Source organism: Agaricus bisporus (genome assembly GCF_000300575.1).
Source record: "Agaricus bisporus var. bisporus H97 unplaced genomic scaffold AGABI2scaffold_13, whole genome shotgun sequence".
NCBI classification, from domain to species: domain Eukaryota; kingdom Fungi; phylum Basidiomycota; class Agaricomycetes; order Agaricales; family Agaricaceae; genus Agaricus; species Agaricus bisporus.
The window spans coordinates 392,422-405,361 of NW_006267348.1; the positions used below are offsets into that span (position 1 = coordinate 392,422).

The 12,940-nt window shown below is 44.4% G+C and overlaps 3 protein-coding genes across 3 annotated transcripts; 1 reads left to right on the forward strand and 2 right to left on the reverse strand.

Annotated features, from left to right (window-relative positions):
- Positions 1–60: 60 nt before the first annotated feature.
- On the reverse strand, positions 61–678 carry AGABI2DRAFT_139196 (hypothetical protein). Its single transcript, XM_006456384.1, has 3 exons — positions 632–678; positions 152–541; positions 61–103 (listed from the first exon to the last, which is right to left on the reverse strand). The coding sequence occupies exon 2, from the start codon at positions 471–473 to the stop codon at positions 231–233; it is 243 nt and encodes an 80-aa protein (XP_006456447.1). The 5' UTR covers positions 474–541; positions 632–678; the 3' UTR covers positions 61–103; positions 152–230.
- A 1,269-nt stretch (positions 679–1,947) lies between these two features.
- Positions 1,948–4,645, reverse strand: AGABI2DRAFT_181067 (cytochrome P450; the record flags this gene model as incomplete). Its single annotated transcript, XM_006456385.1, has 10 exons — positions 4,100–4,645; positions 3,814–3,902; positions 3,693–3,735; positions 3,625–3,636; positions 3,036–3,546; positions 2,923–2,978; positions 2,718–2,856; positions 2,331–2,656; positions 2,058–2,252; positions 1,948–1,992 (listed from the first exon to the last, which is right to left on the reverse strand). The coding sequence occupies exons 1-10, from the start codon at positions 4,499–4,501 to the stop codon at positions 1,948–1,950; spliced, it is 1,818 nt and encodes a 605-aa protein (XP_006456448.1). The 5' UTR covers positions 4,502–4,645.
- A 5,835-nt stretch (positions 4,646–10,480) lies between these two features.
- AGABI2DRAFT_228408 (hypothetical protein) lies at positions 10,481–12,588 on the forward strand. Its single transcript, XM_006456386.1, has 14 exons — positions 10,481–10,629; positions 10,683–10,846; positions 10,903–11,025; positions 11,080–11,170; positions 11,221–11,286; positions 11,340–11,357; positions 11,410–11,430; positions 11,482–11,526; positions 11,601–11,605; positions 11,631–11,678; positions 11,731–11,913; positions 11,981–12,070; positions 12,123–12,204; positions 12,254–12,588. The coding sequence occupies exons 1-14, from the start codon at positions 10,542–10,544 to the stop codon at positions 12,508–12,510; spliced, it is 1,281 nt and encodes a 426-aa protein (XP_006456449.1). The 5' UTR covers positions 10,481–10,541; the 3' UTR covers positions 12,511–12,588.
- The last annotated feature ends 352 nt before the right edge of the window (positions 12,589–12,940 follow it).

Consider the following 12,940-nt stretch of genomic DNA (forward strand, 5'->3'; position numbering starts at 1 on the left):
AAACTCTGACTTCTTGCGAATTTCGCAGTCTCAGCATACCCAATGCAACCTGCACCTCTTGCCGCCGTTCTCTCGCTCAAGCATATTTCATCCTCTGCAGTCGGTGAGGATTTCTCTTGTGCATAATTCTCTATTTATTTATTTCCTTCAGATGTTCGGCTACAACCTGTGTAGTTTGTTCCCGGACATGCGACGCTTCCGGTTCATCCGACTATCCGCCATCAAATTTCTCATCCGCAACGCCTGTTCCACGCCGAGTGGCTCTCACAGTCGCCTCTTCGAACACAAATCCTCCGAATAGTGCCAACAATTCCAAATGCGCAGTACCAGGCAAACGCCGAAAATTCACCGACGACAGTGCTAATATTGCCGATACCGGCATTGGTAACCTTCAAGAGAACAATGTAAACTCCCCTGTTACCAATGTCAATGTCGTTCGACATATAGGGTATAACGCTGAACGTCAGCTTCATGATAATAACCCGCCATCAGGTTGTGGAAGAGTCATTTGTCGAAACTGTTGTTTCGAGAATTCTCAAAAGTACGCAATCCTAATCTCTTCTTTCATTATCCCTTCATCATCGGTGCTTTTCACTCATTGCTTGATATTTCTATTTTATTATCCTATTAGCAATGCGATTGCTTGTTATGATTGTCGGAGTGGAAGTTGAAAAAAAAACCCACGCACCGATAATCCGTCTGCATATTTTCTTTATCTTCTGGGCGTCCCAAATATACATAGAAGATCAAAGCTTGGCATTTTGGTGGACGCGGACATTTGGCTCTCATTCCCTTTTTTTATGTTTTCTCTCATCTTCATCCTTATCTACGTCAAAAATATTTATTGAATCCGTTCGTCCGACAATCACGACATGTTCTTGAGAATAACTTCCCTTTCATTCGTGTTCTCTGCTTCTCTGCTGTCAAACGCCCAGAACATTACAATTGATTGAAAGCGCTTTACCCCATTATTCGATAATTATGAGTAACATATTTATATTTGACACTTGGTGAGAGATCCTTCCTCACAGGAAGACGCCATATCACCGACTCCCATATTCAGTCAGCAACCTTATCAATGATGACGAAGTCAGTCGGTCAGAGTAGGTAGTAGTATCAGTATGATGTACATCGTCATTAATCAGAAAAACGTTGATTCAACTCGGACAAACATCATGTCCGACTCTTTTTACGCCCATCTCGTCGGTCATAACCAAGAATACGTGGAATTTGCAGGAAACCGATCCAGGATCGATTCGGTTACTCTGAACCGCGAAGTAGGGCGGAAGATAACCTATAACGATGATGGATGACGAAAAGCATTTTGCATCATTGTTGCGTATCTTATGGTGATGAGCAAGGGCAACGACTTCGCAATACGATATGAAGCGAGCGCTACAGTTTCATACCGATAAAATATATCCAAATGTCAACTGGAAACGGGAAAATGGCGGAAAAAACCGTAGATACATATTACAAAATGAAAGGAGTGAAAATGCAAATTCGAATACAACCCAAAAAACGATTTTACAAGTCTAAATAAAACCCCTGTAAACTCACTAAACCATAAACAAGAAATGCAGATCGAAATATAGAAATAAATGGATAGTTTAAATGGCGAGCCTGAGTTAGCGTAATGAGGCATATTGATCCGGAATTTGATGGGATCATATTTTTATTAGGGCGCAATTCCGGCCTCAACGCAAAAGTCACCGCCCAAGATAAGTTATATGTAGAGATTGTTATATATAAAATGTAATGTTACAAAACTTGAATATAAGAATTGAATGATTCAGTCTTTATGATGACATCCCAATGCTACGAAAAAAAATTAAAGAGAGAGAAAAACCTATCCATGCAAATGTTAAATAAATCATTCCCGATAAACCAAAGCCGAAGTATCTCTTTGGCTTAGTATCGGATACTTTTGTTTCTTAATTTTAATTTTCAAGGCTCCGAAGTGGCTTTATGAAATCTGACCCATAAACCGCCCTAAGAAATTCATTCATAACATGATAAGTCAATTATGCTTTTTTATGGAAAAGAAAAACTCGCACCTTGACGAACAACGTCAATGCAGCTGCAGGCCAAATCTTCTCCACCTTTTGCCTTCCAGTCCTCTCTTTCCACACTTTAGGTGGCAACGATCCCTCCGGTTGACATTCCAAAGCCAACTCAAACCGATCAAACCGTTGTAACAATCGCACAAGGAAAAACGTCATTTCATTGTACGCATAATTCTTTCCGATGCACTGTATCCACGCAAAAAAAAATGTCAGCAGAGCTCTCAAATGCAATAAAGAAAAGAAGGGAGGAGACTGAGTACTCACGATGCGAGGACCATGACTAAACGGCAAAAACATTCCCATATGTGTATTACATTTCGTCTGCGTCTCAGGGTTCAACCATCTCTCAGGTTTAAACTCATCCGCATCTTCACCCCACAAAGCTTTATTTCTCTGTGTCAAAAGTGGAAACCAAGTGACAGTCGTATTGGCAGGCATGAACGATGGTGATTCTCGTGCTTGACTTTGGTGTTCCGAATATTGATAGGAATGGTCGGCGGGTGGTAATAGACATGGGGCATCGCGAGATTCTCTGACGTTGAGTGGTACAGGAGGAAATAATCGTAAAGTTTCGTTTATGACGGCTCGTACTGGTAAAAAAAGGCAAGTTTATGAGTCTTTTTTTTCAGTTTAGCGTAAGACAAGGCTTACGGTATTGGAGTTGACGAATTTGGTCGATTGTAGGTGAGGCGTGCGATCCGCAGAGATTCAAAACCTCAGCACGCATTTTCTGCGCGATTTCGGGATGGATTGCCATAAAGTACGTGATGTACGTGAGCACACACGCTGTCTGGAAGAAAGAATCAAAGCTTTATCAGCTTTTCACAAAATATCTCCTGTTCAATTTCAACTTTACCGTATCTCGCGATGCCAGAAGCATACTCAACAATTGATCACGAATGAGTACGGGGTCTAGCAAACAAAGTATTTAGAACAGGAATGCGAACAGCCAAAAAGAGATAAACTGACCTTGAGTTGAGTCCACCAGATGTTGTAAGAAAGTTTTATCTCCAAGCGGACTCGTCATCGTATCCATCATCTTATTATCCTCGAGCGCCTTTCTGACGAGCGGATCCAACCACTCCGCAATGACTTCCGCATGTTTCTGATTCCGATCCTTAAACATCTCCAATAACGGCCACAAATATCCAATCCTGGCGCGTTTCATGATATTGATTTGGGCTTCATCAAACGCCCTAACAAATGCTCCCCATGTATCCCGTGTAGCAGATCCTTTCGGTCCCATAAACGTACTTCCAGGTGTAGGAAGCGAAGCGGAAAGAGTATCCAAATTGACACCAAAAAGGAATTCAGATGCGGCATCTAATGCGAAACGAGAATAAAGATCTTGTGCTTCGCATGGTTCGTTTTTGTCAACGCTGTTTGAGAGGTGGGAGAGAACTTTGGTGGAATATGTCTCGAAAATTTCGAAATCGTAGAATCGGTCGCGTGCGAAGAAAGGACGCGCGGTACTTCGGTGCTGTTGTCGGAATTCCAATCAGAATTCATTTTCTTTATTCCTGCTTTTGACCAGCTGGTTTCGTTAAATGGGACTAACCATTTTCCAAATCTGTTAGATGGGGCGTTAGCATGGAGGCTGTGTGGGTTAGATAACGGCTCACTCACGTCATCGTCTCGATTGAAAATTCCTTCACCTAGGAGTGTCTCCCTATTTTAATCATGGTCAGCACCAGCAAGACAAGAATAATCGCGTTCCCTGTATCTCCGAACGCCGAAATTCGCTTACATTCTCTCCTTTTGAGCTCTGCCTCTCCAAAAGTTCTTGAAACCCGTTGAGAGGACAAAATTAATGTGCTCTCGGTCCATGGTAATAATCTGTGATGATAACCCAATGTCATTAGTCAGAAAATTCTCCTAGAGACAAGAAAAAAAAGGAATGGCATGAGAGGGAGATCCTGATCTAATCGCCAAGTCTGCTTCACTGTAAAGCCGGTGTGAAGATCAAGGGTCTTCCATAGACCAGAATCCCATGACACTCCAAGAACGGATATTTTTTCTTTAATACTACTCACATTATCGCCCCAGAGTATCCGAAGATTGAGTGTCGTACATTGATGCTCTTCAAATAGCTGCAAATAAACATCAAGGATGTAACTCGTCTTGAATGCTCCTATCATTTTCAAGAGGATGTCCAGATTTCCAGGCCATTTGCCAACTACACAAGGTATGGGTTTTGAACCTAGCTGTTCCGCAAGTTTTCGTTGCCGGTAAGTCGAGTACGCTCCTTTGGAGGTAGCCCAACCGAGAAAGAAAACAAAATAGACTGGGGGTGCAAAAAGACCTAGACGGATGTTGTTGACCAGAAGTAGGGCGTATAGAACAGCGGAAGGGATAGCAAAGGCAACGAAGAGATCCTTGAGAAGCCTGGCGCGGAAGTTAGCCGGGTGGGCTGACAATATTGATCTGCTGGGCATGGCGGGGTTGGGATGCAAGCTGAAACTGGAGGTCCTTTATATGAACGTCGGGAGATACCAAATGGGAGTCTGATTTCAAGCGTTCACACGTTCGGGCCATGATATCTTCCCAGTCGAATGAACGCTAACTGCGACTATTCACAGCAAAATAAAAAATGCTCGGCAGATTTCTGCCACGGTAGCAAACATGTGCACACAGCTTCGGTGGTGTTCCAGCACCGACGCCAACTTATCACAAGCTCCCATGCACGTTAACTCCCAGGGCCTAGTTCCTTTTTTGCTGTCCTGCCTTTGCTCGGTTCCGGTCTGCCCTTTCAACTCGGTCTCCAGCTCTTCCGGTAATGGATGGGTAATCGTAACTGGGATTTGCTACGGCCGCGCCTCTTACTTTGCTAACCCCGAGTTTAGATGTAAATTAATCTTTTGGCTAGGCGATTTTATGAAAATTGACTTATTTGCGACATATCTCCGCGAGCGCACCTGACGATGTCAGCAGTCCATATATCGGAATACGCTTTCCTGGTGTCATTTTCATTTTCAGCCAGAATCTGCTTTTCTTCTCCAGGGCTCAGGTTCTACTCTTCACTACGACTCTATAGACGCATAACACAGGTAATCTGGATAGGATCTTTCCATTAAATCATGGGCATAAAACGTTTCGCGCGGGCTTTTGAACCTTAAGGCTGCGTCCATGCAGGTGCTATTACCAACCACATGCCGCGGATCTTCACGACTCCCTGTATTGTTTTATCCAGCTTGGCGATCTTACTAGGCCTTCAATAACAAATCACATTTTCCATTCTCCGAGCTATCCTGACAATGTGAGTTTAGAAATTGACGCGCACATCCCTCGCATGATTTTTCCTTATTGAATTCATCAATGAGCCTTCTCCTCCGCGCTTAAAAACATGCCCTCATATCTCTGTACTCTTACCATGCACCTCGATTGCTACGTCTTCGCTGCGCGTGCGTGCATCGTCAATGCGAACTATCGGTGCAACTAGCCTTTCAGAGTACGGACTACTTGGATCACCGTGTTATAAATACATACCAGGCAAATGTTTCTCGAAAGTCTTCACTCCCTTCCCTAACTGACTTCTATCTATTTCCTACAGGGAGGACTTCATTTGGATAAACAGCTTGGGAATTCAGGGTGTTTGTTTCTCCGGTCGAGCTTCTTGGGTTAAGATCTTGTTCCACCGCATCTTTCTGCCATCATTGTGGGGTCGATCCATGAAAGATCTCTGCGCAGTTAGACTTGCAAGCGCTCTGGCGTCTGTGGGGACTTGGCGCGCGATCTCGGCACCCCGGAGAAATGTGGCACGTCAGGCCTTCAGGGCCCACTATATTAATGCCATTCTCGTTCCTGCATTTATCTGGCTTGTCCGGTTGTTGTTTCATAGAACCACGTCCGACAATGTGATTTTATTGGTCCGGGAACTCATTTCATTTCGGCCTTGATTCAGATTCAAACATGCTGGCCGAGTTTTCAGCGTCAGGCTTGGCATATCTCTCTATTTCAATTCACCAGCACGAGGATACCACGAGTCATTCTTGAGCGACAAGCAGAATTGCTGGGAGCGGTTATTATTGGCAATCAGCATCGCATCTTCTCGCTGTTAGGCTGAATACCTCGAAGTTCAGACAAATCTTCTTACCTAGACTATATGCTGTATTTTTATGACTCCCATCGACATCCTTGTGATAGACGTGTGCTCGGGCTCCCGCATTTATGAATAAAAAGGAATCCTGCATGGAGCATTGTGACGCCTCGGGGCTCCAAGCGGGCAGGGCGTTAATAAATTGGTTTCATACGCGTGTATTTATCAATGCAGAATCTCGCAGTAAACGAGGCTAATAATGCCATAACTGGGGACGGCCATTGTCAAGCACCGATGGTATGTCGGTATTTTTTTAACCCATTTGGATACGAGAAGCTAAGAACTGGGTTGTTGGAAGCTTATTGGTTGAATGGTTGATAAGGAACTTTTATTGTGTCCGTGGAATGCCTCATGGGTCCGCTTCAGTATTACTACTTGTGTGGAACAATTTACGCGACTCTTTTGAAAAAAAAATTAATAAAAAACCTTTTGTCAGAAGAGAAATCATGGAGGATGGAAGGTAGACGTTGGGAAAGCTTTTCTCACAGTGTATTAGATCGACAGCGCTCCAGTGGAAGGATTATTAAAATGCTATTGAACTTGTGAAAGTTATCACCGCCGTGCCTTCACACAGGACGGACTTGAAAATGCTCCGTCCTTGCCTTGATACAACCACATGCTTTAACTTCAACCATCAGAGGCGCAATTACATATAGAGCTCCAACTCTTTTCATTGCTCCTCCCGCAGTCATTTTGATACCGATGTGGGTGAACGACTCATGGCTTGACAAATAATACGACGTATTCTTGATACACGACTTGTGAGTTATAATGATATTGAAACACGCAGGTTGTAGTTTGAACACTCATGTTTTCTATCTAGCGGACCACCGGGTTACGCGGTCCAGTGTCTTTCAAGGCGGACAACCCTAAACTAAACAGATCGAAATTCCGTCCAATATTAGACGGATAGGCCTTCAGACCGATGTAATTGAACGTTCAATTGAAATTCCCAGTTCCTCGTGAAATGTAGACCTGACCACGCATGGTCCAGTAACCTCCGTTCATACCAAAGTGACGTATGACCGTTTACCATTTTCACGTTGATCTACCAACTATCTGCGCCGGTTCGGCGCAGAGTGCAAGCTATTGCACGGAGAGGCCAGTCAGGCATATGCCGTCCCCACCGGAAAAAAACAAGCTTTCTGTAACTCAATGGAGTAAGGCGTACGCCCTCTTTACAAACTTCAGGCTCATTAATTGACTTTTGGGGAAAGCCCATAGTAGCTGCTGACGGGCCATCGAGGATCTCGCGCATGTTACCATTCTCCGGTACACGAATGTCGCAGCTGGACACAGTGATGAGCAGGTGTAGCAGTGCTGTTTTAGCTAAAGATTGTAGAAACTCTGTGTAGCGGCCGTGGCTAGTACTCCACTGCTTTACCTTCCCTGACGTATACTAAGGGCTCGATGTACACGTTCTGAGATGGGCCTACAAAAGCTCATGAGGTAGCCACGATTGTCGGGTTTAACTCAGGCTCCGCTTGACCCCGCCCTTCTTGATGATGTCCACTTTCTGTTCTTATACTTCTCGATGCTGGTGCCACTACTTACTATTCGTCTTCATTATCTTCTCCTTTGCATAGTCCGTTCTTTTCCCTTAGAAATGGAGAGGTTGACAATCGTATCCCCTCTCTCCATCTCTGTATGTTTGGCCTTCCATTTTTCATTTATCGAACAGTTCGATCTACAAGACCAACAATCTTACAATCTCCGGAGAAGGCATGAGACTGTGATCAACGGAATAAGTAAAAATTGAAATTGGTACGGAGGTATTATATGCGCTAACTGCTACGTTCGAACACCTGTGCATCGTTTCAACAAAAAAGAAGGAAAGTTGTGAAAAGAAAAGAAGAAAGACCAAGAACCATAACAATGTAATTATGTACTAGCCATCTAATTATGACTCGGATGATAGCATCACTCCGGTCCGGCGAGTGGACAACAGTTCCGGTCCTTTGTGCCATTGCAGAAGTGTCGAGTATCTAAATATATATACAGTTGGTAATTTCCTCTTGGCATAAGGGACTTGGACGTATGTCAGCGATCACAGCTTCGAACTGCCACCATTCTGTACGTTGACGGCTCTGCGCTCAGGAGAGTGGTGACCGTCAATGTTTCAGCGATGTGCCGGGGCGGAGAATTCCAGGCTAGTACCGCAGAGGCTGAAGTGGTTAAAGACAACTGTCAACTGGTTACTACATGTCGAGCTCACTCATCGTACATACAAGTTAAATACCTCGCTACATCTATGACATGTCCAGTATCATACTGTAGATGCTCAGCATACTCTCAGGAAGAGGTAAATCCCAAACGTGAGCAGATGTCGGAAAAAGCCGAAATACATGACGATCTGACGTTTTGCTTATAATTATTTGGCATTATAATGCATTTCCAGGCCAATGGGAAAGGCGTGAGAAAGTGCATTAAATGGCCCAAAAATGCCTTCAAAGTCTAAAAAAGGCTAATTCAGGAAACGACCCCTTTACATGCCGTTTGAGTTTTTCCGACAAGAATATAACATAGGGACCATGAAATCGGATAGAGCTGGGTTTTTTTCCCACTTTGACACGGTAGACTCAGGACTTTCATAGAATTATTGTCTGTTGAGTGTTGACACAGGAGTACCAACAAAGAATAGTTTCAAAGCACAGGTATATCTATGGGGTAGTTACAAAGGTCTCAAAGTACGAGAGTTGTATTTCACGTATTACTTATCATGCTTCACGTTCCATGACAAAGGCTCAAAGGATGTATTCGTTTTAGACTTTTTCGCGATGCTGGGGTACGGATTACATATATTGGAAATGACATATATTTGTCGCAGCCTCCTAGCGGTGGGTAGTTTCATACGACCAAAAACGAAAGTGTCAATGAAGACACCGCAAATTAGTAGTTTGGCTGTATCCGTTAAGCTCGATCAATTATCCAAGTGTCACATAGAACAAATGACGGCTCCGGGACCTGGAGAAAGATGAACCGTTTATAGGATACCCCCGCCGTTATAGATACTAGAAGAGTTCAAAACGTTGAGCGTAGTATTATCATGTTAGAAATCCATATATCGAGGAGGGTCATACTTCACCATACTCAGGGTTGTAGATAAGACGTGACAATATCTGATTACTCGACATTATATCATTACAGCCACATGTACAGCTTCTGATGTTCCGAGATAACAGCCATGGAAATTGAAAGTCTATTACTGATGGGCCACGGCAACTTATCGCTGGGCCAAGCCCCTCATGCTCGGTTTTCCCACCTTCCGCGCCGCCAGGCGGGTCCATGTGTAAACCGAGCCGTCCATCATTACATCGACCGCTGGCTTTCAGACAGAAGTGCCTGATTCAACGCAGCGACTTCCTCGGGATTTCCTCCCTCCCATCTGCTGAATGACAGGATTCAAACCGAACGATTGGGCCGTAGCAAACCACAATCAGTTGTCCAGTAGTCAACAAGACAATGAGAACCTCCTCCGGCCCGGGAAGACGTCGGGCGGCATTTTAAGTTTGAAGCTCCGCGTATAACGGCCGACTTGGAAACCTGATCAACTGTTCAAAAGACGACCCTAATTTAACGTCATTATCATCATCAATCTTTTTTTCTTTTTGGTCTGTTTTTGTTTTTATTTTCTCTCGTTTTGCCGCTGTCGCTTCTTGATCTTTGGCGATGGGATTGTTTTTGGATAATCAGAAAATTACCTCCATCACGTGTGTGAACATGTGTCGCATTATGATCAATCAGGAGGTTGGGCTGAATTGTACGCACATGATTGGATCGCACTGCCAACAGTCGTCTGCAGCTGCGCAAATGGCCATTCCCTATCATCTGTTATTGCTTGAATGGTTCTGAGCCCACGATCTGGAACATCGTCAAGTTATGTTGCGTCTCAAGAATGCGACGCCGGCTCCGATTCGGCTGTTAGTGAGCGTTCATTCTTTCATTCTTTCATGTTCATGATCGACTACCGGATCGATCAGGCAGGGCTCTGCACGGCTCACGATCTCAAATTGATCTAGCCCCCAAACATGCGTAAGTACGTAATGCCGAGGAAGCTCTTTGAGTGCAACCTTGTCCCACAAAGCCGCAACTTGATTTCGGGATCTATTGTTTTTCTATGCATCCTACCGGTAGGCGACGGTCAAAACGGGAAGGAGACGGCAACATTTAAAAGGGCTTGAAGCCGGGTAGAAATGACCGAAAGTCATTCAGGGAATGTGGCGACGCATGAACCTTTCCATCAACTACACCATATGTGGATATGATGCCCCTTGACAGACATTTATAAAAAAGTCAAGATGTATTGCGGCTCGCTGGGACAACGCGTGCATCAACCCCCCCACCCCCCCACGACTTAGCGACTATCAACAACGCCTGTTATGCATTCCACTGCTTTTCTTCTCATTCTGGCTGTTGGCTCTTGGGCGCAAGATAGGACAACTGAAGCTGGGGAAGCTGCAATCAAAGGTAGTCGAGAAACAATTGACTTACTATCGTCATATTGACCTTCCAATATGCAGATCCTGGGGTCGAATGCTCTCCGTATGGCTATCCTCCAGTAACCGCTCAATTATCAGCTTTTCCCCCGAGCGCGCAGCGAGCAAAGATTTTACCGAGTGACACCACCGCTCAAGCTCTGTGGAGAGACATCTCGTCAAAGGTGCCGTCCAATATTGCTGTCAAGGTGCGTTGTTCTTGCCCCTTTCTGGCTGGTCAAGAATGAAACCGACAAATACACAGCCAGCTTCGGGACCGCCGGGTTACAATTACGATGGGTCGGACCCAGATTGTTGGTGGACATGGAGTCGTTGCGTTTCACCCAAACAGCCAGGGCTGGAACCCGACGTTGCTGACGTTCCGGAGGTGAATTATTCACTATTCTACCCGTTGGCTACAGCGATTGGAACCGCGAAATAGCCCTCAACTTTAGGATATGGATTTGACGACGGCCCGTATTGTGGTCATAACCTATTTTATGACTTCCTTGCGAGCAAAGATCAGAAAACGAGTTGCGTTTAGAAAATTCTTGCTTCATCATTTTATTGACTCGCGTTCTAGCCTTCTTTTTCATCGGTACCAATGTAATGGACTATCCTTTGGAAGCTCAAAGAGCAGTTGTCGACGGTTAGTGACCTTTTTCTCTTTTCTATAATTTGATTAATTTTAATCAACTTCAGGACATGAGGTTTGCGTTCGTGAGTCCACATCTGGTTACCTATTTGTGTCCCCCTCGCTAACAGTTTCCAGATACCTGGTCGCATCCCCCAAGTAAGGATAATATTTAAGCGGTTAACGGTTCAAACACTCATGTACCTCCAGTGACCTCTCTCTCAAATGAAGACGCGTTTGCCGAGTTGTACTACAGTAAGTAATCTGGCACAGCGATCGATAAAAGTACTCAACTCGAATTTCAGCTGCAAGTTCTTTAGAATGACCAGACCAAGTACCTTACTTATACTGCTTTCTAGATGCAAATTATCAAACTAGTCACTGGTGTTACGCCTACGTGCTGGCGGGTGGGTTCCATCGATGCTATTGGCAATACACGACCATCTGATTTCGCCCTAGCCCCCGTATGGTGACGTAGACGACCGTATTCGTGCCATTGCTCAAGCTCTGGGCTTACAAAACATCCTTTGGAAATACGATTCGGACGATTGGCAGTTTGGCAGCAACGGTGTTACAAAGGAACAAATTGATGCCAATTACGAGAAGATGTTGAACGACGGTAGGAATGGCTTGTTTGACACGGTAAGTCACGCATGTTTTTCGCCTCCAACACGATGAAACAAAACCTGAACGTTTTGTGAAACCACAGAAAGGTGCAATTATACTGTCACATGAACTCAATAACTTCACGCTGCAAGAAGCTATCGACATATATCCGGAGATCATGAGTGTGTTTAAGGTAACTGGTTTTGACATATCGACTGCGGTAAATTTTTCTGACATGCATACAGCACGTTGTCCCGGTTGGCGTGGCCTTGAATAAGACCTACCCTTATGTTGAAAAAGATTTTGTTTTGCCGTCTTTCGAAGAATGTAAGTTGGATTTCCAAATGAAGTTTGGTTTATATTAATATCGAACCAGATATTCATGGCATGCACACCGCAACACCCGATGATGTTGATATCCCCGATGTTTCCAATGGCACCAATGGGAATTCGAGTCCCACAACAATAAGCACACCAAACGCAGCAGCATCCTCTTCGGCCCCCTCACCACCTCCCCAAGCTCCTCCGCCAGCTGCGCCCGATGCACCAGATAATGGTGCTTTAACGCATTTCACGTTTATCAGTCCCACGATCGTTGCTACAGCTATAGCCTTGTGGATACTTTCTTGTTAACTCGTGTACTGTCGTGATGATTTATACGTACTAGATGCTGACATTTTTTTGCCCTTGGACTTCTATACCCGTATAAAGCTGTATCTAATTGTTTTCACTGGACATTGTTAACGCGTTCGTTTTGATTTCTCTACCATATCATATATTTGTGTATTCTGTCATTCATTACCAGCTCACAAGTTGACATAAGAAAAGACTCTTAAATATAATAGTAGAAGATACAATCATCAGTTAACGTATGGATATGTTCAGGTGAGTCATAATTTGTATTTAAAACGGTGATTATCGATAGGATCGATAGGACCTCACTTGCCCCGAATAAAAGATGGCGAGTACACATGTGGACCGTTGATGGATGAGCGCGCTGTGCGATTCGCGAGGTCAGAAATAAAATGGGTCCAATACAATTATTTACTCCGGCGCGCAACAC